The 25203-nt window shown below is 40.3% G+C and overlaps 1 protein-coding gene across 1 annotated transcript in view; it reads left to right on the plus strand.

The window, feature by feature from the left end:
- myom3 (myomesin 3) overlaps nucleotides 1-25203 on the plus strand; it is a 47339-nt gene that overhangs the window by 15932 nt on the left and 6204 nt on the right. Inside the window, exons 8-24 of the mRNA XM_076106692.1 lie at nucleotides 1667-1807; nucleotides 1904-2065; nucleotides 3998-4139; nucleotides 5474-5673; nucleotides 6864-6917; nucleotides 8906-9033; nucleotides 12454-12637; nucleotides 13487-13661; nucleotides 13799-13920; nucleotides 15058-15245; nucleotides 18494-18620; nucleotides 20644-20825; nucleotides 21110-21224; nucleotides 21955-22111; nucleotides 22641-22747; nucleotides 23120-23164; nucleotides 23432-23568. Coding sequence (XP_075962807.1) covers nucleotides 1667-1807; nucleotides 1904-2065; nucleotides 3998-4139; nucleotides 5474-5673; nucleotides 6864-6917; nucleotides 8906-9033; nucleotides 12454-12637; nucleotides 13487-13661; nucleotides 13799-13920; nucleotides 15058-15245; nucleotides 18494-18620; nucleotides 20644-20825; nucleotides 21110-21224; nucleotides 21955-22111; nucleotides 22641-22747; nucleotides 23120-23164; nucleotides 23432-23568 — 2366 coding nt within the window. The remainder of the gene's footprint in view (nucleotides 1-1666; nucleotides 1808-1903; nucleotides 2066-3997; nucleotides 4140-5473; nucleotides 5674-6863; nucleotides 6918-8905; nucleotides 9034-12453; nucleotides 12638-13486; nucleotides 13662-13798; nucleotides 13921-15057; nucleotides 15246-18493; nucleotides 18621-20643; nucleotides 20826-21109; nucleotides 21225-21954; nucleotides 22112-22640; nucleotides 22748-23119; nucleotides 23165-23431; nucleotides 23569-25203) is intronic.

The following is a 25203-nucleotide window of genomic DNA, read 5'->3' on the forward strand; positions in this document are numbered from 1 at the left end:
CCTATTTTCAGGAATGCATCTGAGAGGCTGTGACATGTTTCTTATAATGATATAGTTCTGCTTAGTGGTCCAGAATATCACAGGCATGTGCATAGCTTCATGAAAAAAAAAAAACGCTTGGATTTTTATTTCACCATAATTCAAACTTTCCCTCAGCGCAGTGATGATTATGATAAATTCACCACAGTTGCGCTTTTGTTTACCGAGTGATTCATGTTGTAAAATGTGATCTGCTTAATGTGAGATAATCAAGTGTCAGTTACATAAAAATGGATGCATGCAATTCTTCAGCACATTCAGGTAGCACTAAAGGCCCACGGCCATTACAAGCTGATGGAGCTTCATTCAAAATGATTGCCATTTAATTTCTGAGTGTGTGGGGAATGTATTGCACACACCTACATATTACTTCTGCAGAGCCAACGGTGTATTTGCAAGATAAAAAACATTCACGTATAAGGATTGATGCTGTGTAGCCGAAATATATATATGTCCTTATTAGATGTGTGTGTTGGTTGACTTTACTTTGGCAGTTTTTTCCTCCTAATTTCAAAGTAATATGCCTCCCATACTGTAGGTCATTCTCTTATCTCTTAAGAACATAGACTGTATATAAAAACGTCACCCATTGGTTTGTGCTCAGCGGTTTTGAAGCCTCAAGTTTGACATTTTGGCCATCGCCATCTTGTTTTTTTACAACCATTTAACGGAATTAACCATATTTGGACTGTGGAGTGTTGATGGCGTGGTAGAGATTCTGTATATGGCTCAAGGTAGCCTCGCCCTAAAGCATACCCTGCTTTATCGTCTATTTTCCTCTAAATAGGACCATCATTTACAAAATGAACATCATGCTATTAAAGAAGACTAAAAACTAGCGATTGAGACCATAAACGCATGTTTACAATGTTTACTGAGGTAATAAATCAATTGAGAACTTTCTCATAGACTTCCATACAATCTGACTTCTTTTCCCAACCAAAGTTTCGCACTCTGATGATCATTCGAGAGAATGGGCACTTTCGCATAGGCCTCACTTTTCAGAAGCAGAGGTAGCCGCCTGCTTAAGACCCTCTTGGTTGCTTTGTTTGGTTTCATTCTCTGCCACTAGCGAGAGAAACTGAGGAAGATAGAGTTTGTTACTGCAGAGAATAATGAAAAACTGAGCACAAACCATGGTACAGAGACATGAGCTGTTTTTGACCCGGTTTGGTAAGAACAGTCGAGATGATGGAGTGTGCTTTTATTTGTTATTTTCAGGAATAAGCATCTGTATTCCTGCTCACAACTCCTGAACATCCTCGGCTCCCTGATCCCTCTCCTACTTACGTGTCATGGTTCTTTCCTTTGTAGCGGTCCAAAGGAGGTCTTTGCACTTTTAATATATGTGGTGTTTTTTCAGCAGTAAGTCTGTATCTGGAGTGGAGTTACATTTCAATATTAATGTTATCTTTGCCCAAGTCCAGTGAGAAAGCAAATGCATATTGATGAAAAGGTCTTCCCTCTGCTTCCTTTTTCTTCCACAACCCTTCTCTTTACTTTTCTTCTTACTGATTCGTCCACCATTTCCTCATATTTGCTCCTCTTGTCTTTCTACTTTCACACTTTCATCTTTCCCTTTATCCTTTACCGTGTCACCCCCCCCCCCCCCCCCCCTCTCCCCTAGCCTTCAAGCATGAGCAAGAAGCCCAGTTTGGCAACATCTTCCTCCCGACATGGGTGACAGAGGGTGACAGCCTCACCCTGCAATGTACCTTCACCTCTGATCTGCTGCCCTTCCAGCAGGACGTCACCTGGTTCAGAGATGGTATGAACTGTTAAAGATGGATCATATCAGTCAGATGTTTGACAACTTAGATGCGTGCTCGAGGTTTGTCAGTTATTTTTCATATTCATTCTCCAGGCATCCAGCTGCATCCGTCTAGCAATGTGGACATCAAGACAGTGGACGACAAGGCCTCCATCACTTTAAAGGCTGCACACAAGGAACATGAAGGTGTTTACACTGCCCGACTGAGGACCTGGGATGAAATGCAGGATCACAGTGCTTTTGTTTATGTCGAAGGTGAGGAACAAACAAGAAAGTGTAAATACTGTTCCTGTTTCTTTGATCCTTTATCATGTAATTTGTTTTGAAATGAGTAATTATTATGTTGTTTGTCAAACATCAGGTTGTTTTTATTTATAACAAAATATGTTGGTATTCGTTGCGTTGAAATGTTGAGGGTAAAGTTTTAATCTTTAACTGATATATAATAGTTTGGCAAAATAATCGTAACATAGGGTCTGCTCACAAGCTTTTTCCATGTATGGCTATCATGAAGACAATGAGATGGTTGAAAGACCTGGAGGAGGCTAGAAATGGATCTTTTTTTGCTCAGATTGTTTCGTCAACATTAAAGGAAATGTTCAAAAATAAAGTTTGAAAATGAATGAAAGCAGGAACTGTAGAACTAGCTGATCTACCAACAGATGCCTGTCTAATTGCCTCTCATCATTTATTCTATTTATTTGGTGCAAAAAAAAGCTATGTAGTGTAGTGTCATCACAGACATCCTGAAATGGCAAACAACTCCTTTCTGTATAAAGATTACATCTGTCCCGGGCAGGCCTGTCACATCAGAAACCCCTCTAATACTGGATGGTGTCTCTAAACAGCCTGCCAACCTACGACTCAAATGATATGCTTCATTCTGAAGTGATCTATTTGCTGTTTGAGAAACCTGACAAATGCTTTCGGAGTGACCTCGAGACCCTTGCATACCAAAATACCTGTGTGTTTTTTAGAGGGTGGAGTCTGGATAAATGGTGTTTTGATTGTAACCTTCACTCAAAAACACTATTTGCATTCACCAGATTTTGTGTCTACTTTCATCTCCTGTCAGCAAACTTCCCTGATTCATACAGGGGAATTGCACCATCAATCAAGCTGTTCTGCTGCAGAGGGCTTGTTAACTTTGTTCGGTGAAACTATATTTTCTTCACAGGCATGCTATTGTCTCTCATACATTGTTTGCCGCATGCAAATAAACCAGAGAAACACCCCCACTTGACTCATCAAACATTTGAAATGTATCCGGGCAGCTCTGCAAAGAGGCTTGGCATCTTTCGATATAATACCAGTGCTTACTCATGTATGCATTGCACCTTAACAGCCGCAATCACACTAGAATGTGCACTGAATCATTCATGAACTTGGTGTGCGCGTACGTACAAATCTTACTAGTCCAAACACACACATGTACGCCGACACTTTTATGTAAAAATTAATCTTCATGCAAAGCTCCCTTAGAATCTTGGTTCAGGTCTCTCTCTCTCTCTTATTAAGGAGCTTCTTTAGAGCTGGAGGTACTAATTAGTGAATCAGCGAACTTTCCTGCTCGTGGGTTTTCTCCTTCATTCATCCATCATATTTGCATTACAAATAGGCAGCACAGGCCAGCAAAAACAAATGAGAGAGAAGGAGGAAAAGGGAGGGTGAGGATGCAAATTAAAAACAGGAAAGAGATGAGCTTGATGTTGGCTTGAGTCTTTTGTTGAAAAAGGCATCTATTCCCAGCCTCAAGAAAAGGTTTGGGAACACATCCAGTCGCTTCAATCCGCTTAGCATAATTTCCTCATTAAATGTTTCTGCCTTCTCTCTATGGCCTCACATCCACTGGTTGTAATTCCATAGAATATATTGAGTAGCATATGTTGATATGTTACTTCCTTCAATCCTTAGCCATCACTTTTCAAACAATACGTGGAAGACATAAGCTACAACTCCACCGAAATGGCATTTTCCTCTCTTGCATGTTTCACATCACTTTTCTCTCTGCCACTCGCTTCTTTTTGCCGATTTACAATTTCAGACTCGTATCCATCTCCTATTTGTGTAATTCCTCACTTTGCTTTTATTCCTTCCAAAGTATTCCTTCCTTTTGCTCCAGTCTCTCCATCTGCTTTCTTGGTTGTTTTCTCCTCTAACTGACTCTCTCTCCCCCTCATGCTGCAGATGCATCAGCTGCAGTGCTGGGAGGCCCCGCTTCTCCTCTGGCTGTCCAGGTATCTGATGTCAACAAGGACTACGTCTTCCTCACCTGGCAGCCACCCAGTGCTGATGGAGCCTCACCTGTGGAGGGTTATCATGTGGAAAGGTGAGTGAGCCTGAATTTCTGAATTTTTTTCACCTCCTTTCTTCACTTCAAAACATCTATTAACCAGCGTCGGCTTCTAGAAAATGAATGACAAGACTTCATAATCATAATGATCATCATCAGCAACTAATGAAGAGATTCATTATCAAGTAATCCGATGATTATTTTCTCCATTACCCAATTAAACATTTGGTGTGTAAAATGAGCGAACATTGTGCCCGATGAATGCCCAAGCTGACATAAAAAGAATATAAAATTCAGTTAGCCAAAAACCCAAAGATGTTTACTTTGCTGTCACATTAGACAAAGAAAAGCTGCAAACTGGAATTAGAGATTATTAAGCATTTTTGATTGAAAATTGGCTAAAAAGATGAAACGATTGTCAAAATAAGTGCTGGTGAATTTTTTGTCGTTTGACTAAATGATCAATGATCGTGATTTGTTAAAAAAGTCTCATTTTAGATCGCATTTAACGCCATTTCCTGTATTGCAAGTCAACAATAGACGTAAATCTAACCTGCTGAACCTCGTCTTGCTCTGCATGCTGCTAGATTAGGGCAGATAAAGATGGCCAGCAGTGGTGTTGTATCCATTTGGCAGCGTTCACATGAGATGGATGGTATACATGGTAATTATCAGCCCTCAACACTATGTTAACAGCAGAGTCAAAGACTCCCGCAGGAGAACAGGTGCACTAACACCAATCAATCAATCAGGATTCTCCTGTACGTGTGTGTACACGTGTGTGTGTGTGTGTGTGTGTGTGTGTGTGTGTGTGTGTGTGTGTGTGTGTGTGAAAACCTGTTTATTTGTGCATTTGTATGTGCGTCTTTACTAAATGGAAGTCAAGCTTGTATATTTGCACATGTGTTTTTGTGTTCCTGCATACCTTCTTCATTCAAGACTTCTGAATGTTTTTGGGGTTTTGGGCGAGGAGAGGATAGCGTAAGATACCTAGTTCCCTAGCAACCTCCTTATGGTTAGAAAACTGCAATCTTTTCTGTCTTTGTTTTTTTTGCAAGTTGCAACAGTTTGTTATGGATGTTATATAATCTGAGCTCGCATTCTGCTTTAAAAGGCAGTTTGTTCTGTGTTTGGAGGCCCATTATTCTTCCAATGTCGGTGTCTGGTCACAATTATGGGTCTAGGTGGGATATTTACTGACTTAGATGTGTTGTTGTGTAGCCTTAAATGCTTTAAAATTGTTTCCATAATATTACACCCTGCATACTGAACATAACATTATGTGTTTTGTTCTTTGTTTACCTCTTATTTAAATGTCTTTCTTACTCTCTCTCTCTCTCTCTCTCTCTCTCTCTCTCTCTCTCTCTCAGATATGACCTCCGTCAGGGTGAGTGGGTGCGCTGCAATGTGCATATTCAGAAAAGTTGCCACTACCCGATGTTTGGGCTTAAAGAAGGAACTCTGTACCAGTTCAGAGTTCGTGCTGTTAACCAGGCTGGAGTAGGACGCCCCTCCAAGGCTACCGAGCCCGTCCTCACTGCAGACCCCCTGGAACACACCAGGACCATGGGTACCACATTACACGCTCTGACAGTCTGAATGTGGCATGTCACAACACCACAAGTAGATAAACACAAATTGGTGACAAATTTAAAGGAAAAAAGCAACATAACCTGTTTGGTTCAAACAAAGTTAATTCGTGGTGTGAAAGCATAAATTAATAGGATGAATCATTATTAAATCAATATGCTGGTCATGAAATTTCCTCTCAAGAAGTTTATGCTTCATCATCTAGTAGCCACGTAGGCTTTTCAATCAGACAACCTATTAAAAACAGAGGCGTGCTGAGCTCATGTCCCACACCGTGTACCACATTCCTTATAAAATGTGAGTGAAATAAGTAGCGGTCACACAACTTATGTTACATTACAAGATGCAGTTTATATTTTGAATGCTTGTACTCAATTATTTATTCGTCAGCTCAATTGAGAGGATAAATAAACACATGGTGCAGTAAAAGTGCAGCATGGCCTGCTGTTAATCCCAAAATTCTGATTACCCGATCACCTCACCTGACGATGCCTATTGCAATCTTATTATCAGCGACCCCTTATTTATTCAGGTTTTTCCCTTTAATTTGTCACCCGTTTGCATCTGCTAGTACAAAGAGCTTCAGCCATGTGTCAACCACTCAATCCTGCTGTTAAATCGCCTCATCTGCCTCGGTTGCTGTGTTTACACCTGCAAACTATCAGCGCCACCAGAGAAAACAGATGTGTGCAGATGTGGATCTCATTTTATAAAGCTTCAAGGTTCTTGCAGATGTTACAGCGACAGCTTCTTCGCGTCCTTTTATCCTGGAAAAGCTAAATGTGTTTAAGGTCGTGTTAAATACTTCACACAGTGGAGAGGTGATGGAGAGAGATGTCTTGTGGATCACTGAGTGTGTGCGGCTGTGAGTGTGTGTGTTAGAGGGAGGACAGATGGGCTCTGGTCCGGCGCTGTGGATCATTAACCACAGATGAAGGACAGGCAGAAGGTTGACTTGCCTCCAGCCTGCTGTCCATCCTTCCATGTCCCTCTCCCGCTCATCTCTTTGTGTCTGTCTCTGGCTCTCTCACCGGTGGCTGCTCCTCTAACATTAGCACTAATAGTGTTATCACGGGCGCTCATATAACTTCATTACACTGATACGAGGTCCCTCGTGATTCCCTCTGCCCTCAACCTATCTCCCTTTCTGTCTCTCCCCCCATTTCTCAGTGGTCAAAGTAGACAGAGGGAGGACAGTCACCATTACCAAAGATGAACTCGAAGGTGAGAATGCCGTATTTTTATTTCACCGTGTATAATTTACTCATTTTCACTGAACATTTTCACCTGTGATTTGAAATAGCATCTATATTTTACTGGCACACAGGGTGCTGCCTCCTCGCCTTTAGGCTGCCTCGGGCTCATGGCTTAATGCATCTTCATATTATATTTAACAACGAGCTGCAGTAATTGTATGGCTGAGGCAATGAGCGTTCCCCCCCATTTGCAGAAGTGAAAAGAATGAACAATCCCTGGTGGTGTCCTGGTAAATGCACATAATGGCCCGAGGAAGTGTGAATGCCTGTGAAGAGGACTGCTAACCTTGGCAACATAACTCAAAGACAGAGATGAAGGGAGAGGAGGAGGAGGAATATGTTTTCGACGAGGCAACAAGAAAATAAATGTAGCAAAGACAGTGCATTCATGCTTTCTTTATCCTGTTCTTTAATGGAGCAGAAAGTATGTGTGTGTGTGAAACAAAGAGAGAAAGCATGCATGTGTGTTTGTGTGCAGCTTTAATCCAAGTTATCAGATGACAGAGAGAGGAATTTACCTTCAAGCAAATACACATTTTAAATACTTTTTAAAAATCTACCAAATACCAGAGGTGTCGACTCGAGTCACGTGACTTGGACTCGAGGCAGGTACGAGTCACAAATGTTATGAATTTAGACTTGACTTAATGAAAAATGACTCACAACTCGACTTGGATTTTAACGCCAATGACTCATGACTTCACTTGAGCTTGAGCCTATTGACTTGCAAATACTTGATACCTTTCCCCAAAAGCCCAAAGATTAAAAAGTTAACGCTATTTAATTCCAGGAAACAGTGAGTTTGACTCCATCCAAAGCTGAAAATTGAGCCTATACCTGAAGCTAAAACGTTATACCTTGTTATCTTGTTAAATCAGTACGGGAATGTAAGAATGACAAGTTGTGGATTTATGGGGAGCTGTTTGCTGGAACTATTTATTCATGCAAAGCTCCGCTAATCGTATCCTGGCTCCATCGTTATACTTAACATACAGACACAAGAGTGGTATCGATCTTTTCATCCAACACTCAACAAGAAAGTGGATACACAAACTTTCAAACTATTCCTAAATAATAAAATATTATGTAAAATACTAAATACAACTTTAACGGGTCAAAAAAAGAAAGATTATTTCAAAACAATTACTTCTTGCATGTTTCAAAGACTTTGTTTGTGTTATTTCAGGTTACATTCCAGTTACATTTTGGCCCTAAATATCTCTTTATATATATATTTCTTTAGCTGCATGTTTAGAATCATTGTCCTGCTGTGTGTCCTAAAATAAAAATGTGGTGTGACTCGTACACTGTTCACCCAACTTGGATGTGAACATCCACCTCACCCTAAAAATGAAACATCAGCACTTTAACCTAGTCGTGGTTTCATTTCAAAGGTGCTTGAGTGCAGAGATACTACACAGAAAAATATTACTGCACACACACACAGGTTTGCTACTTCTACCCCTTCTTATATACAGTCTATATTTCTACCAGATCAGCTTCTTTCATTTCACTGCACTCTCTTTGCTCTGGAGTTCCTCTCTGATCCACCCTGCAGCTCTGTAACTCTTCAGGGGATACAAACAAAGACTTACAAAAAGACAGACGGACACAAAAACGCAAGACTTTTGACGAAATCTGAACGCCTCCATTGTCCTTGAATCACTTGGAGAGTCATTGAAAGTGTGCTGACTCAACCCATTTGACTGTATGTTATCCGATATCCTATTAGGAATGGGGGAATTTGGTGCAGTAAGATAAATCTCACCTATTGTGTGCCTGCCTGACTCAAATCCAAAAGAGAAAGCATTACATTTCCTGATGCTAATATTTTGATTAAAAACAGTATAAAAAAAAGAACAGCCAGCACTTTTTGGACTCCATATTCTCACTGACCTTGTTCTAACTTCTTTTCTTTGTCCACCTCCTCCTCCTCTTCCTGTCTTTGCTCTGCAGGTCAGGTCAAAGCTCCTTTCCCTCCCACCAATGTCCACGCCTGTGAGGTGAGCGACACCTACGTGGTGCTGAGCTGGACCGAGCCTGAACCCAGAGGCAGGGAGCCGCTCACCTTCTTCGTGGAGCGGGTCAGTCTATACACACACACACACACACACACACACACACACTCACACACAAATGTTCATATCACAGTAACTCTAGGGATCTTGATTGATGACAGTTGTCACCTTACCCGTCACCTAAACATAACCCCTGTCCTCCTAATGGACAACTTGCTGAAACTGGCTTAAAATAGGTCATCCTTTTTTTCTGACAGAAGTTGATAATAATGTTGTTGTTTTATTGTACTTAAGTTTGGGAGAGCAGTGAAGGTTTTGAAAGCTGGTGCATTCAAGGAAGCAAAGAAATCTGATATTTGGGAGTAATTTTTTATCTTTGAACTGTGTTGTAATGGAGAACTTTGGTGATTTGTCATTAAAAATAGGTTTCTTCCGAAGCTCAGATCCTGCTGCCTAATAGGGCAAAGTTGATTTTATTTTTTTTCAAACATTCACATAAAAGTTTAAGGCTCTCTTTGCCAAACTATGCAGCAATATGTCTGTAAAGGTTCATCTCAGTCATTGAGGTAATGCAATGTCTGGAGAAAGGGATGATGAAAAGTGTTGATTGAAGACGTTTTATTATTCATCAAAAATGCTTCTTCAGTTTCTCTTCAGGTCTGAAAAAGCTATTAAAGGTCAAACTTCATAAAATCCACTGAAGTATTTTTTAACCGCAAAACATCACACCATCTCACCAGCTGAATGATTGAGATGAACCTGAAGTCCCTGCTCACAACTGCATTACTGCAAAATTCTAAATAAAAGCGGACTATGGCGGTTTTCCCTCTCAAAATCGTGTTTGCGTCTCAGCAAGTTCATCTTCATACCATAATTAAATAAACAGAAACCAATGGCTGCCTCGAAGGTGGGAAATTAGTCTAAGAATGTATTATAACTGTGAAAATTGGGCAGCAGTTGTGTAATATATACAGGATTTTTGAATTGAAAGCAGGTCAGATGGTTTTGTGTGATGTTGTAAGAGGTTGCTTGTAGTGACAAACCAACAGATTTTTCACCAAAATCTGTAGTTTCTCTCAGCTTTAGGAGGTGTTTTAGTATCTTCAACTCATTGTTTTGGTTTACGTCAAATTTTTAATGTCAGTCTCACCGTTCTCATTGTCACCTTTTCCAGCAGCAACAGCAGACAGCTGTTACCTGCCCAACAGGTGTTCACTAGTGAACATAATGAAGCATTTGACCTCTAAAGAGCCATATATTTCCCTCAGGAGTTGGTGGAGAGTAAAACAGAGCTAAAAGGAGAGTGAATATTGGACATTTGTCAGGTTCCCAGACACACGACTTAAAATGAATGCTAGTATTGCTCCGTATTTGCTGAACTGTTTGCTAGCAATTTGCCCCTAGTAGCCCATTAAAGGTACAGTGTGTAGCATTTAGGGGAATATGTAGGCAGAAATGTAATATAATAATATTATGTCTGTTTTCTTTAGAGTATTATTACCTGAAAATAAGAATCTTTGTGTTTTCCTTAGCTTAGAATGAGCCCACATGGGTCCTCTTCAAAACAACAAAACACTGGCTCAAGGGCCTTTCTTGTTTTTATGTCAACCCTCGAAGTTCAACCTCAGTGCTAGCTGCCGCCAGATACACTGGACCTTTAAAGAAGTGATGAGCAGGGGAATGGAGCTTGTTTGTCTTCATTAGTGTAGAAAACAAGAAAGCACACACACAAAGAGTATGAATATATTCAAACTCTAACCACCATTGTAATTAGTAATATACGTCCACTGAGCACAAGGATCAATTTTCTTGCATCATCAGTTCCTCCATTCACTTGCTGGGTTCTGGCCGTCTGTTGCTGGAGCGTGAGCCAAATTAACAGCAGGCTCCTGACCGCAGCACTAATTAAAGAGACACGAGGAGGAAACACGCACACTTCTTCCACTGTGTCAGTTTAAGTGGGAATTTGTGGACTCATTAAAAGTGAGCAGACCTTGATGTTGCTTGCCTTTTGTTTGGTTTTCTGGCTTTCATACTTTCTAACTGGTGATTTAAAACTACCTGGATCTGGGATCTAAAGTTTTGGTTTCAAATAAGTCAAAAGTGAATTCTAGTTTTAATGTATGCAGCACTGTTTTACTCTTGATGATGCATGTCTATAAAATAAACAGCTTAAATAAGATTTTTCTAAATTCTGTGTTCTAAAGAATGCTAAAATAACATTTTCTTCCAACATATTAAAGTGTGGGGGGCTGACCTGTTCATTACAACAATAAAGGGCTTCAGCTTTCCAATACCAACCCATACACCCAGCAGCTTCTATAGCTCCAATAATCAGAAAACTGCCACAGGAAATACATTTTTATTGGACTTTTGTAAGTTACCGTGGTAATAAAACTGTCAAAACTGTCAAAGGCACCTGAAATTACTAAATTCTGCTGCTTCACTGCTTATATAATGAGGTTAACATTCAAATATCCCCTTCGCCCCTTGAGCAAGCACTGTATAATCCCTGATCTCTTTAATGTACCCTTTTGTTAGGGTTTCTTCTTCAAACAGGAAGCTAGAGAAGAAAATAATGGTAACTCTGAGGAGGATAACAGAAAAGTAAACGCAGACTATGAAATAGAGAAGGTTAGTGTCATATAGCATCATTAGCTGAAACGATTAATTGACAAAGAAGACGAAAGATGTCAATATGAGCCAGTGGTTGTCCACAATTTACCTACATGTCCATCTGTCTTTTTGGCTACATCTTGGCATATCTCTTTTGGGGTTTTTTCTCCATCTGGGGATTTGTTAACATCTTGTAAGATCATCTGCACATTTGTTTGCCTTTCTGAAACTGAAGATGCCTTTCTCTGCCAATCACACCAGACTGCTGACCTTTATTTTGTATTTGCTCTTGTCTGCAATATAAGTGGTTTACTACAAAACAAAATAATCGCCAGTTAAAGGTGCAAGCTTTTCCGTTGCCTCTAAACGGCTCTCAAACATGGCGTCGGCTGAGCCGGCTAAAGGTGCTAACAGCGCTAACAGTGCAAACTACAGCAAAAATGCTGACGGAGCTATAACAGTGTTTATCTGAAGGGGAACCGGAGGATGGGCGCTACACTACGCTTCCGCTGCGACGTTATCAGTCTGTATGAGAGCAGTGCACAGCTGTGAGCTAAAGTTAGCTAGCCAGGCATGCTCACATGCACGAACATGCACTAAAAGCATGTGTGGCCCGTCCCGCTATGTCAAAAAAGCAATGAGAAGCTCATATATTTACATAGTAGTTTGCTGCTATATTAATGCTTTGAATGTAGATTTTTGCAACCTGACTTTACTGATTATGCAAAATCAGAATGAGTATTTGGCAGTCCTAGCAGGTTGAATCCTCCAACATCTCTGAAGGAGACTGAATAATGAACATGTCCTTGAGAAAGACGTAGATAGTGCTTTGAAATTATCTTTGTGTCTTTTTTTTTTTTTTTTGATCAGTCCCTGGCAGGGAAGAGCAGCTGGGAGCTGGCCAGTCTGGACATGGAGGTAAACTCTCCCAGGTTCTCAGTGTTTGACCTGTCCAAGGGCAAGCAGTACTGCTTCAGAGTGCGCTCCATCAACAAGTATGGAGTCAGTGACCCCTCTGAGCCGAGTGCACCGATCTCCTTGGGAAAGCCACAAGGTGAGAAATGTGCTATGTACGATACTGTAACCATCAATTACTCTGCCCGTGAAGGTCAATTGGATTTTGTAGTAGTGAGCTGTAGTTGTGCGAACATAGATCATCATAACAGATAAAGTTCACCTATATTCTCTGGGGATTTGTTAACATCCTGTAAGACCATCTGTCTGCTTGTGTAGCTGCACACTCAGGATCACAATTTGCACAGTTAAACCTTGGGTTTGATAATAATAATAATAATAATAGTAATTTGTGTAATGATAATGTATGTTTCATAGCCTGCAACTCAATGGAAGCTGGAAGAAGTACTCAGATCCCATACTTAGGTGAAAGAAGCAATACTGCAGTGTAAAAATACCTGCCTCAAAATTTGGGAAATTTGCTTAAAGGAAATTGACTCATGATACAGCATTGCCCCTTTTAGAGTGTTAAATGATTATATACCAGATCATAATGATGTATTTCTTAACATATAAGCAGTAATGTTGTAGCTGTTTCATTGGAGCTCATTTTAACTACTCTATATACTGATGGCAAGTTGTATTTTTAACAATGGCTCATATTGTGTTTGATGATCATAATCTATGTAATAATCAGAAAAGTAGCTGATAACTAGTTGTCAAATAGGGTGGTTAAAGAGCAATATTTATCTGTAAAATGACGAGGAATAGAAGTATCATAAAATGGAAATACTTAAGTACAAGTACCTCAAAGTTGTAATTTCTGTGCATATCTACTGTATGTAAGACTTAAAGTTCTGTGGGAATTTTCCAAAATCAAAGGAAGAGTTGATTGAATTCTCTTTTATTGAACTTCCATTTGATGATTTAAGTTTCTGATATCCATCAGCGGTGCCAGCTCCACCTCACTCCGTCATGGCCATCAGAGACACGGACACCTCGGTGCTGCTCCTGTGGCAGGAGCCCAAAGAAAAGGACGACATCCTGGGTTACTACTTGTACTGCAGTGAAATTGGCAAACAAGACTGGAAGACTGTCAACAACAAGCCTGTTACCAAACCCAGGTAGTAGGGACAGATAAGTTTAAACATTGTCTCATGTTTTATTGTCATGTCTCTGTCTAAACAGAAAAATAAAGAATAGTTACAGCAAAAAGTTACAGATTCATCCTGCCTGAACTTCGTCCGTCTCATCTTCTCAGATTTACAGTTCATGGCCTCAAGAACCGAAAGGAATACGTGTTCAGGGTGAAGTCGGTGAGCGGAGCGGGAAATAGCAGCTATTCAGATGAGTCTCACCCCATCCTCGTCAAATCAGCCATTTGTAAGTGCACCCTCCAGGTCCCAAAATAGTGGACATGAAATTTCTTTCAGGACACAACTCAAGGACATTCTCAAGTCTTTTCTAACTTCTTAACTTATCAAGCAACACTTGCACAGGTTTATTTGACAGCAGGTAAGATTGAAATGTAGCATTTAAATGTATTTTTCTTAAAGGTTTTATGCAGATTTGTTATTCTAAGAGCTACACAACACTAACACGGCAGGTAGATACATGTTTTATTTCACATTAGAGAGATTGCCTGTGTAATTGTGAGGTTAGATTTGACACCAAAACACATCTTTTCTTGGCATGTGGGATCAAATTAATTTACTTTTGCACACTGAATGCCTCAGCCTACTTCTGAGCTATCAGATTATTGACTCGATCTTAAAAATATATTCACAAGAGCTTTCCAAACAGACTTACTCATGCTTTGTAGTTTTCTTTCATAGCCTCAGGAGCCTTGCATGTATTTTCTCCAAAATTGAAAAATGTGTACGCGTTACAGCATGATTTTTGCATTCACCTTTCATAATAGCTTTTTTGTTAAGACATGTATTTTTTCAAATCTTTTATTCAAGTTATACAGCTTATAATGTTGTCGAACAACACTGTTCAATGCTACTGGTATCATAGTTAACTTAGATGGTGCTCCTTCCACACGTCATGCTTGCTCTTATTGTGGTTGGTTTGTACTGTAGCTGTGTGGAGACGTACCTGCTGAAGAGCTGCTGACCCTTCGTACTTCCTGTGTTGCAGTCTCAGATAATGTGCTCTCTGCAGCCTGCAGTAAAGTGCAACGATGACTCATTCTGCTTGCCACTCACTCACCAGAATATCCTCACATCTACTCTGCCACTCAGCCATTACCTGAGGATAAATGGCCTCAGTCCAATTCTTTGCAAGGAATTCATTTTTATCAAATAGAGTTTGAGATGAATATTTCTCTCCCTCTCATAGAGAAACTCTCAATATGGGCCTTTAGTTATGAATTTGCAACGCTAGGCTGGAGTTGTAGTCGGCCAGGGAGTTATTGGCATTTTTCGGTCCATTTAGCAAGAATACTGTAGGTGCCTTCTGAGATTCTCTCTTCTCACTTGTGTTTCCATCTGTTTTAATCCCCTCTGCTTGATCCAGCCGTTCCCTCTGCTCCCTCTGCCATCGCCCTGCTGCTGTGCACTGGATCAGAGATGGTGTTGGGCTGGAGGGCCCCCGCCCGTAACGGGGGAGACCCTGTGCGTGGATACTACCTGGACCAGATGGAAGGGGGCATGAAAACGTGGAGAGAGGTCAACGTCAAGCCTGCCAAGGAGAGGCAGTTTAAGGTGCGAATGTGTATTGTGACGTTTGCAGCATGTCGGTGAGTCGGTCCACTCGTTGCTCCAGACTGAATCTCAACAACTGTTGGACAGATTGCCATGAAAGTTTGCACAAACATTCGTGGTGCCCAGAGGATCAATCCTACTGACGTTGATGATCCTCTCACTTTTCCTGCAGCGCCACCAACAGGTTGACATTTTTGGGCTTTTTTAAAAATATCTTGGCAGCTATTTGATGTCCGTTCTCCTTATACAACCGTGGGATGGAACAATGGTACACATTTCTGTTTAAGGTCACAGACTGCCCCCTTATCTGTGTTCTTTACTGACGTCAATAGTGATTAGTAGCTGCAAGAGCTCCAGAGACATTTTGTTATCTGTTACTGTCTGTTGTCTGCTATTTGTGTTTTTAGTGAAACTTTTACACTGCCATCTTGGCCAGGACCCCCTTGTAAAAGATATTCAAAATCTCAATGGGAGTATCCTTGCTAAATTAAATAAATTAAAATAGAAAATAAAAATGGATTGGCACAATATATAATTTGGTTTGTGACCAAATACCTGCAAAGCTAATCACATTCCCATCATCCTCAGCTGTACTTTTTTTGTTCTAATTAGCAACCCTAACACGCTAAACATAAGATTGTGAACATGAAAAGGATTATGCCTGCTAAACATCAGCATGACATGTAAGCATGCCGACTTTAGCATTTAGGTCACAGCGTGTAAAGTACAGTCTCACAGAGCTGCTACCGAGGCTGGACACTCTTGTTTCTAAGTGTATACTTCTTTCCTTTCACATCATATGCATGAAGCAATCTAGAAGGATGTTTTACATAATGCACATGTGAACTTGCAGTACCCATAATGCACAACAATGTCCTTTCTGTTCACTGAGAGTACGACAACAAATAATTCATTTTTCCACATTTAATGAAGGAGAAACAATCATTAAAAATCCCTCCAAGTAAGAAAGATATTTCTTGTCACTACTACCAGGGCTTACTTTAATATAATTATACAAATACAAGTTGCCTCTGCATTTAGCAGTGGCCTCAAAGTGATGGAAATATTTGTCAAAGCTCCCACGTCCACATTGGCTGTGTCACTAGGCAACAAGCAGTGTCCATGGAGACCTGGAGCAAAGTTAAATCTTTAACCTGTCTCAGGGAGATTACAGGTGCTCCGTAATTAGATATTGTTCAAATGTGTTGTATGTGAGTGGTTGTTTTTAGCTCCAGGGGAAAAACAAAGACAAAGCCAATTAGAAATAAAATGACTGTATAGGAAGATTAGCCCTGCGTGTTGTGGAGTGCAGGGCCTTGAGGATTGGAGATCGTTTTCCCATAAGGAACCCTCTGCTGAGAACACGCAGCTCCGCCTTTTGGGGTAAATTAGCAACTTCAACACCCTCGCGATGTGCAGTCTCCACTTCCCACTGTGCTTTGTTGCTATTTTAATCAGGCTGCTGACCTTTTAGATGCAATTAGATAATCATTTGAATGCTGATTATTTTCCAGGTTGAAGGTGTGCATACAATTTAAATGACTTTGCCATGAAAGACTCCACATCTGGATGTCAGGATGTCACTGATCCTGCTTCATTAGAACAAAAACAAGACTTTAGTTGTTTTTTTCTCCTTGGATTTAAATTCCATTACAAACCATCCAGTAGTACACAGATTAAGTCAAATACGAACAAAACACTGTCAAATTACTTAATTGCAAGTAAAGGTCCTTCATTTAAAAACCTACTTGAGAAAGTACAGAAGTATTATCAGCAGAATATACTTTAAATCTAAAAGACATTTTTCTTCTTACCCATATTTATCAATCTAGATTGTTTTGGTGCAAGTTGCCTAGTTTTTGAGGTATCGGCCGTAGAGATGTCTGCCTTCTCTCTCTGATATAATGCGACTACATAGCACTCAGCTTGTGGTGCTTAAATGGATCCGCAAGTAAAGTCAAAGAGCAGTTGAGAAGTTGGGCAACTGTACTTAGTTACTTCCAATCACTGCTAAAAGTAAATATCAATGAGGTATCAGGATTGCTGTATTGTGAGTGAGTTTGTCATGATGAAGCACATGTTCATGGTTTCAGTCTCCCAACAGCCAAAACCTGCTGCAATGTTTCTCTGAGGAGAGAAAATATATGTCAAATGAATCAAGTGGAGACTGTTTGCCATCTAGTGGATGAAGGCTCAACTCTTCCCCGCTTATTTTGTCAGACAACCTCTGTATTCCTCGGGGTGAACTGTAGATCGATCTGATAAGAAGGTTGTCGTTCTATCTAAATGTGGTTAGAGAAGGATCTATAGATAATGAAGGGACTGCTATAGGTGGTGGTGGTGGTGGTGGGGGGGGTTGTTTTCTAGATTGCCATTGCTATTACTGTGAAATAAGCTCCCCCTGGTTGTGTCAATTAGTTGCCGGGAGCAGCAGCAACTTCACAACCGTTCACTGAGGCGATAAGGGCCTTAAAGTCTAAGTGGCTGTGAATAGGAAGATCAATGAACGGATCAATAGGACTGAATCCCCTCTCTTCCCAAAGCCAAAGTGCCCCGGGGGCTCAGCAAAAAAATGCTGTGGCAGCAGCAGCAGCAGAGCTAATACCTTGTAACATGCCTGCTTGAGTCTGGAGAAGTGTGACTGTACAACCAGGGAACTTTGGTCCTGTGTGATGTGCCAACTGATCCGTGTTTTCCTCTAAAAACGATTTTTATTGATATGTAAGAATTACGTTTTTATGCATATACATCTTTATACAATGCTACAAAAAAAACAATGTAACCAATTCAAGCAAGATGTCTATTATCTACAACAAAATCCATACATCTCTGATAAAACAAGCTCTGTATTATACCGAAGAAAATCTGAATATTTAGTTCATTTCTTTTTCTCTTCCAGGCTTTTGAGTTTAAAAACTTAAAAACATCCAAATGAAATAGCCATTCCTTGTGTGATCATAAGTGCAACAGAATATTTCAGTTTTTTGTCAAATCATTGAATAGAAATGTGACATTCTTCAACTACACAATCTGTTTTCCTCCTGAATACTTTTGAATCTTCTAACTTCAGAGGTCAGAGAAAGAAAACCAGCTCTCAACTAAATGAGATGAGAGATGTATCATATGTGGTTTACACGTATTTTCAAACCATTTGTTTTGTTTCAATGTAATTAAAAGTAAGCTTGACTGATGGAGACAACCATCATTCAGAGTTGATCAGTTGTTCTGTGCCTGATGTAAATCTGTAGGTTTGCAACCTGACAAGTGGACACTTCTACCAATTCCGTGTGTTTGCTGCCAACATGGCCGGCGTGGGGAAGCCATCTGAGGCCAGTGAAGCTTTCCTGTGTGAGAAGTGGACCATGCCAGAGCCAGGTGAGGAGAAAATGTCTTCAATGTCACTTCACTACTGAGAAGATATCTCTGTGTCAATGTGTGACGGGTGCATTGGAGTGCTTACATGTGAAAACCTTCCTGCACGGTATCTTGATGCTTGTAGGGTTATTTAAATATCTCCATCAAACATGTTTTAAGACACATAAAATATTCTTCAATTTCCACGTTAGAAAACAACATTTATCCCTAGCTCATTAAGAAATCTAGAATATCTGAACATGCAAATATTTGTCCTTTTAAAACTTGAACTACTCAAGATGTTCTCCTCTGACAGCTCCATTCTCGGTGTAGATGCACTGAAGGTTTCAGTTTTCCACATCACACTTGTGTAGCTTGCATGTTTGAGCAGCATTAGCTTCCAAACTTGCTTCTACATGCACGCGTTGAACTGAGATTTGAAGATAGCAGTGAGAAACTTTTCTCCTTGTCGAATGTGAGATGCATACGTCTTTTAGTTTAATGGGACTTTAACATGAAATTAATCGTTTTCCAAATCATCCAATTATTTCAGAGCATTGAGTATTTGAGCCTTTGCTATTAACTTCCTGACCTGCAGTTTCTGCTAAAGGCTGTTAGTTCAAGAGACTGAAAGTTTATTGACCCCGGCTTGGAAAGGGAGATTAGATAGATACAGAGGCCATCCATCAACTGGAGGACCCATTACCACTCTCTAACATTTTCTTTTTATTTAATTACACCATTAAAAGTACAAACAGTCTTCTCACAGCGAAATAGATTTAAAAAACGTCTATTTGCATGTTATGCTATTAAAGTGCAAAATGCAATAACAAAAAGCCAAAGTGATAGCCAAGAGTTAGAGGTAGATATTGGAAGTTATTATGTGTTGCGTATGTAAGGCTTGTCTTTTAATATTGCATATGTCTGCGACTGCGCTGCTTCACGGCCTTTAAGCAAGACCCTGACTCCACCATCAGCTGCTCTGAAAAGTGGCTCATAAAAACAGATTCATATATTTTTTGTTACTCTTTATTAATAGTATAAATGTGCTTTTAAAGTTACAGTCACACTTAAATCAATCTAGCGCTTAAGAGATAATGATGAGTCATTTTTTTCTATATAAATGGTAGCATAGCAATGTACCCATTAAAAATAGAGATTCTATATTAACCTCTGCTGTATTGTTGATGCAGTAACAATACTCAAAATAGTTTCCTTGAAATAAAAGATGTATTTGCACCTTTACAACAAGGAACTCTTCTTCCTGCCTCATCTTTGCTACTTGTTGTATTCATGTATCTTTATAGAGAAGGTTAATTGTAATTAAAATATAGATTAAATGAAAAAACATTTATATCAACGCCTCTCTTCTCTCATTTGGACTGTGGACAGTAAGAAAACAATCTTTAGATTTGAACCTGAAACAATAATAGGTAGATAGATAGGATTTTAAAAGATGAAATCACGCCCACACACACACACACACACACACACACACACACACACACACACACACACTCTCACACACACACACACACACACACTCACACACACACACACACACTCAAAGTCACTCCAGTATTGTTCAGCAGTTATGGCCACGCTCCTATAAGCTTTTTGTGACATTAATATTGAAAATGGAGAGAGGCTCTCTCACACATGACACTTTTAAATAGCAGCTCATTAATCTTGGCAAATGGGCTTTCCCTTTGTGCCGTTAATAATTTAAAAGTGACCGAAAATCATTAAGCAAATGAACTACCAAGTGCCTGCATGCAGTCAGTGGGGGTAGATTAAGTAAAGTCACCGTACTCATTTTGACTTTAGTGTTGTTTCTGATTTGTTTTGTTATGACTTGCCAAGAAGTCCTGTGTGGTTGCTTTTTATATGGTCACTGAGAGAATATATTTCCTTGATTTTTTTATTTCAGTGTGGAAATGTTATTACAGTTTTTTGGCTGCACGCACTGCTTTCCTTTTGCACTTGAAGCTCCCATTCACCAAAGCATGGACCCTGATATACAGCATCTCTCCTCTCCTCTCAGGTTGTCCCTATGATGTGGAGTTCAGGGAGGTGAGAGACGGCTCCCTGGTGCTGCTGTGGGCGGCTCCATTGTACGAGGGACGGAGCCCCGTCACTGGCTATTTCCTGGAAATCAGCCAGGGTGACCAATCAGACAACTGGACTGCTTTGAATGAAAAGCCGATCTGTGACACACATCACAAGGTGAGTGAAGCTGTAAAAATGTTTACGAGCTTCAGTTCACGATAACAGAAATGTATATTTAGGATTCATCCATTATCTGATCGGGCTAACTATTGCCGTGTTGCATAAAGTATGATTGTATTTAATAACTGTAAGTGCCAGTAAATTATTAAACTATTATTACTCCAAAAATCCAACCCCATATTTCATTCCTCCTGTGTTTCTGTGGGTCTAAATGTTTAAATAGTCATGATACATTATGACAATCAGCTGTAAATATTTGATGTGTTTCTTATGACATCCAGGTGTCTGGTCTTCAGGCGGGTCAGACCTACCGTCTCCGTGTGTCGGCTGTCAATGAGGCTGGAGTGGGCTGTGCCTCCCTGCCCACTGAGCCGGTCACAGCTGAGTCCCGACCAGGTCAGCCAGCTCTGCTCCAGAAATACAAATATTGCAATAAAAAAAGAAAAATCACCTCCAAGGCTTGTTGGAGGCTTCTAGACCTAAGATATATGATAATAGGGAAAGCCTCCACACACTCCAGTCTGTGGAATCGTTATTTGTTGAGTCAAGCTTTCAGGGACCTTAAGAATAAAACAGGACAAATGCCTTTCAAAGGATTAGTTAACACGTATTAACTTATTTATAAGTATGAAGCTTGAGCCAGTTAATTAGCTTAGCATAAAGACTGGAAACGGGGGGAAACAGCTAGCCTGGCTTTGTCCAAGGGCGTCTGGCTCCAACGTCATATTCAACAGACAGACATCAGAGCGAGATCAATCTTTTCATCGTTTCCATCTTGAACCATTCCTTTAAATGCATCTTTTCATGCCCAAACAGACATTGACAACATCGGTTCTTTAGTGGTGATATCGCAAAAAGACATTGACATCATACAGGGTGGTGAAAGTGGTGAAAAATGCTACAACATCTATTAGAAATGAAAAATAAGCACATACTCAGGATAAAAATAAGTGTAAGTATGAAGTACAATGAAATATGCAGTATGTGCACCATAGGAGATAAATCGAATTCATTCTTGTAGCATTTTTTTACGCTGTTTGTTATCCGTCTCCTTTATAATGCTATGAATTGTCTGAGAGGGTCTGCAGCACGTTGCAGCCGCACTAACCGACTCTTTCACCTTCAGGTGCCAAAGACATTGAGATCGGAGTGGACAACGATGGTTTCATATTTCTGGGCTACGAGGCTGATGAGACGGACGACGACAGCAAGTTTCTGTGGAATAAGAACTACACAGAGCCCATCGATGCCGGGAGGGCGCGGGCAGAAACCAACAAGGACGGGTACGGCTTGTTTATGTGCAACACCCACTGCACATCTGCACTTCTTTAGATCCACAAAGTCTGTGGCAGTCTGCTGGAAGAAGAGGTGATATTTAGACAGGCTTATTAAATTTGTGAGAAATGCTGTTTACCCTGCAACTTTAGGTAGATAATATAATATAACAATAACATAATTAAAATACAGAGAGAGAGATTACATTAACATTAGGTTTGGTCCAGGCAAATTCAATTTGCTGTGTGAAGCAAATTGTTTTAAAGCTGTTCTCACTGGGATTCCCACTAAAGGCCAGTCTCCTTTAATTATCTCTTCTCTTAGCTTACAGGAAGCCTGTCTGCCCAGTGTTCTCCTCATTGATATCATGTAAAACAATAGCTAGTAGAAAGACATTGGGATTACACTATTGGGACGGAAAGCACTGTGAAGTCTGACGGCTGATGGCACAAAAACAGCACCATCATCACCCGTGGGCGCTGCAGGGTGGACAGATAAACAAGAAGGTGCCGGTCTGTCTGTTATTTTCAATTTCAGGTCGGTCCTCACCTTCACAGACCCCTCTGAGGAGGATCTGGGTCTCTACACAGTTGAGATGAGCGACAACCCAGACCAGTCGTCCAGCTACGACTTCACTGCTGAAGGTAAACTGAGAGCGAGTAGGAGGTTAAGAAACTGTCTTGTTCAATTCACAACTTCGCCTCAGGCGCAGCCACACGAACGGTTAATTCAACATCAGCTGTCTCCTGTGTTTATTGAGCTGACGGCAGCATGAATAGCAGGATTTTCAATTTGAATAAGGGTTGTCAAGCTTTTCTCTCAAGCAAATGATTATGCGCCTCACAACCGGTTCCACAAGGTCACCCGTCCATCCAAGCATACGTATGTTCTCAATCAGCTTTCAGCTTGAAAATAGAGCCATGTGACCCGTTCCTTGGCAATAAGTAGGAGCTAAGAAATGTTAGTCCTGTTCAAAGTTGAATTAACCTCCGGCTACTGTTTTGCTTTTTTTGCAGACCTTGAACGACTCAAAGAACTCAGCTGGCAAGTCAGAAATCCACGTATGTACCAAAGACATTGCACCGTAGGTGTTTGGCTGACATATAATAGAAATCATACTTTGAAAAAAGTTATTCTCGTCATTAAATGTGGTAAACTTTGGTATTGGTGCACTGTTATTTTGACTTGAAAATACAATACACTCAAGCACATGGTGAAAAGACAAAACAAAACGCACACATTTTAAGTATTCTACGTTGATTAAATGATCATCTAAACTCACTCAGCTTGTCCTGACTGCTCTGTGTTTGTTTTGTTTGTTTTTGCAGTGATAGCTCTGAAGTCGGGCTGGCAGGTGGAGGTTTCTGAGCAAGGTGACGTACGTCTTTGGCTTCAGACTGAGAGTCTGAGCGACGCCGCCGAGCTCCGTCTCATCTTCAATGAGCGAGAAATCACCAGCACGCCGGTAAGAACCGCTGTGATACTGCAGCTCAGTAGAAGATTTGATATCCATCCAGCCATTATCTGTAACCGCGTATCCTATTCAGGGTCGCAGAGATTTGATATCCAGAGTTCCTAAAAGGTTTTGGATAAAATGATTTACCCGCCGGCATGGCTTTTATATTCTGGAAGGAGACTAATTGATACTCTACTTTTTTGAGCGCATGGCAGAGCACTTTAGTTGTCAGCCTGCTGCTCATCAAGTTGACAAATTCATGGTTGCCACGTTTGTATTTGGTGGATATTTAAAAAGATAGTTCAAGGAGAAATCTGGGGCCCATTTGGACTCACCAAACCATCATTTCTGCAAATAATTTCACCGGTGCATGAGAGTGAAGTGTGAGCAAAATCTGTAATATATACTACAATTGTAACAATCACTAATCACACTATGTTGTATTTGGCCAGTGATTTTAGTGTTAGGTTCAGTTAAGTTACAGGGAGTTTGGTGAGACTAACCATCATATCAATATATCCCAGTCCTCTGAATCGGATTTGTTCAGCGATTCTGAAATGTTGAGCGTTTTTTCTCGGTTAAAGAAACAGTTCACCAATGTCACATTGCAGATGTCTAGGCGTTTGTAGCAGTTCCACCAAAAGAGACAATCCCTGTAAACTTCTAAGATGGTTTCATTTACTGTAAATAAGGCTTTGAGGTCGAAAGATGCCAAACTCGCCAACGTATGTAAAAAGTAAAACAAAGATTGGGAAAAAGTAAAAAAAATAATAATGTATACACAGATTTGTCTCACAAATTACACATGATTAACCTCTACATGATCATCTCACAACCCTCAGGTTTATCTTGTGACTCTCTTGAGCGCCCCTGACCCCCAGGTTGGGAACCATTCCTGGACTAAACTACCTAACCGTGTATAAAGTACTTCATTCATTAGTCAGTGCTTCTTCTGAAAAGAAAAGAAAATTCAGTCTGATTCGGTCTGAAGAGAGCTGCAGGAGGAGGGCTGTGATTTCAAACTTGTTTTGTCTTTTCCAGAAAACTGCCGACCCTGGGGTACTACTTGAATTACAATATGCTAAAAGTTTATTATGGAATTTTTTTGCCCAATGATGCCACAAAAATATACTGCCTACTCCATCTTTAATATGTGTTTCACATATATCTCAGAAATGTCCTCCAGATTGATTTACTATTATAAAACGGCTCAGTGAAAGCCAAAGCTATTTGCAACAAAAAACATAAACATTCTCAACTTGTTATTGACAAGATAATGTAACGCTACAGCAAGGACGAATGTGGAAAATAGCGAGTGAGTGATTTCACTTTAAAGTACAATTGGAGTGCGACCATATGACCCAAAATGAAAACAGTATAATCATCAAGGAACAATAACAGAATGTGAACAAACATCCTCAGCACTCACATGTGTTGTGACACCAAGTTAAAAATAATCAGCGCTGCCGTCTGGGTTATTGAACCTTCCACTGATGTGTCCACAGAGAGAACAGCAAATACAACACAGCGTATTTATCGTGCTTTCACAACTCTGTCAGATACATTTTGTGTGACTGTGTTTGTGCGAGTCGGGGCGACTGCTTCGTATTCAGCGGCATGCATTCATCGCTTCTGTTGCATTTT

Source organism: Anarhichas minor, unplaced genomic scaffold, assembly GCF_050575085.1.
Source record: "Anarhichas minor isolate MPS153535 unplaced genomic scaffold, ASM5057508v1 ptg000035l, whole genome shotgun sequence".
Taxonomy (NCBI): domain Eukaryota; kingdom Metazoa; phylum Chordata; class Actinopteri; order Perciformes; family Anarhichadidae; genus Anarhichas; species Anarhichas minor.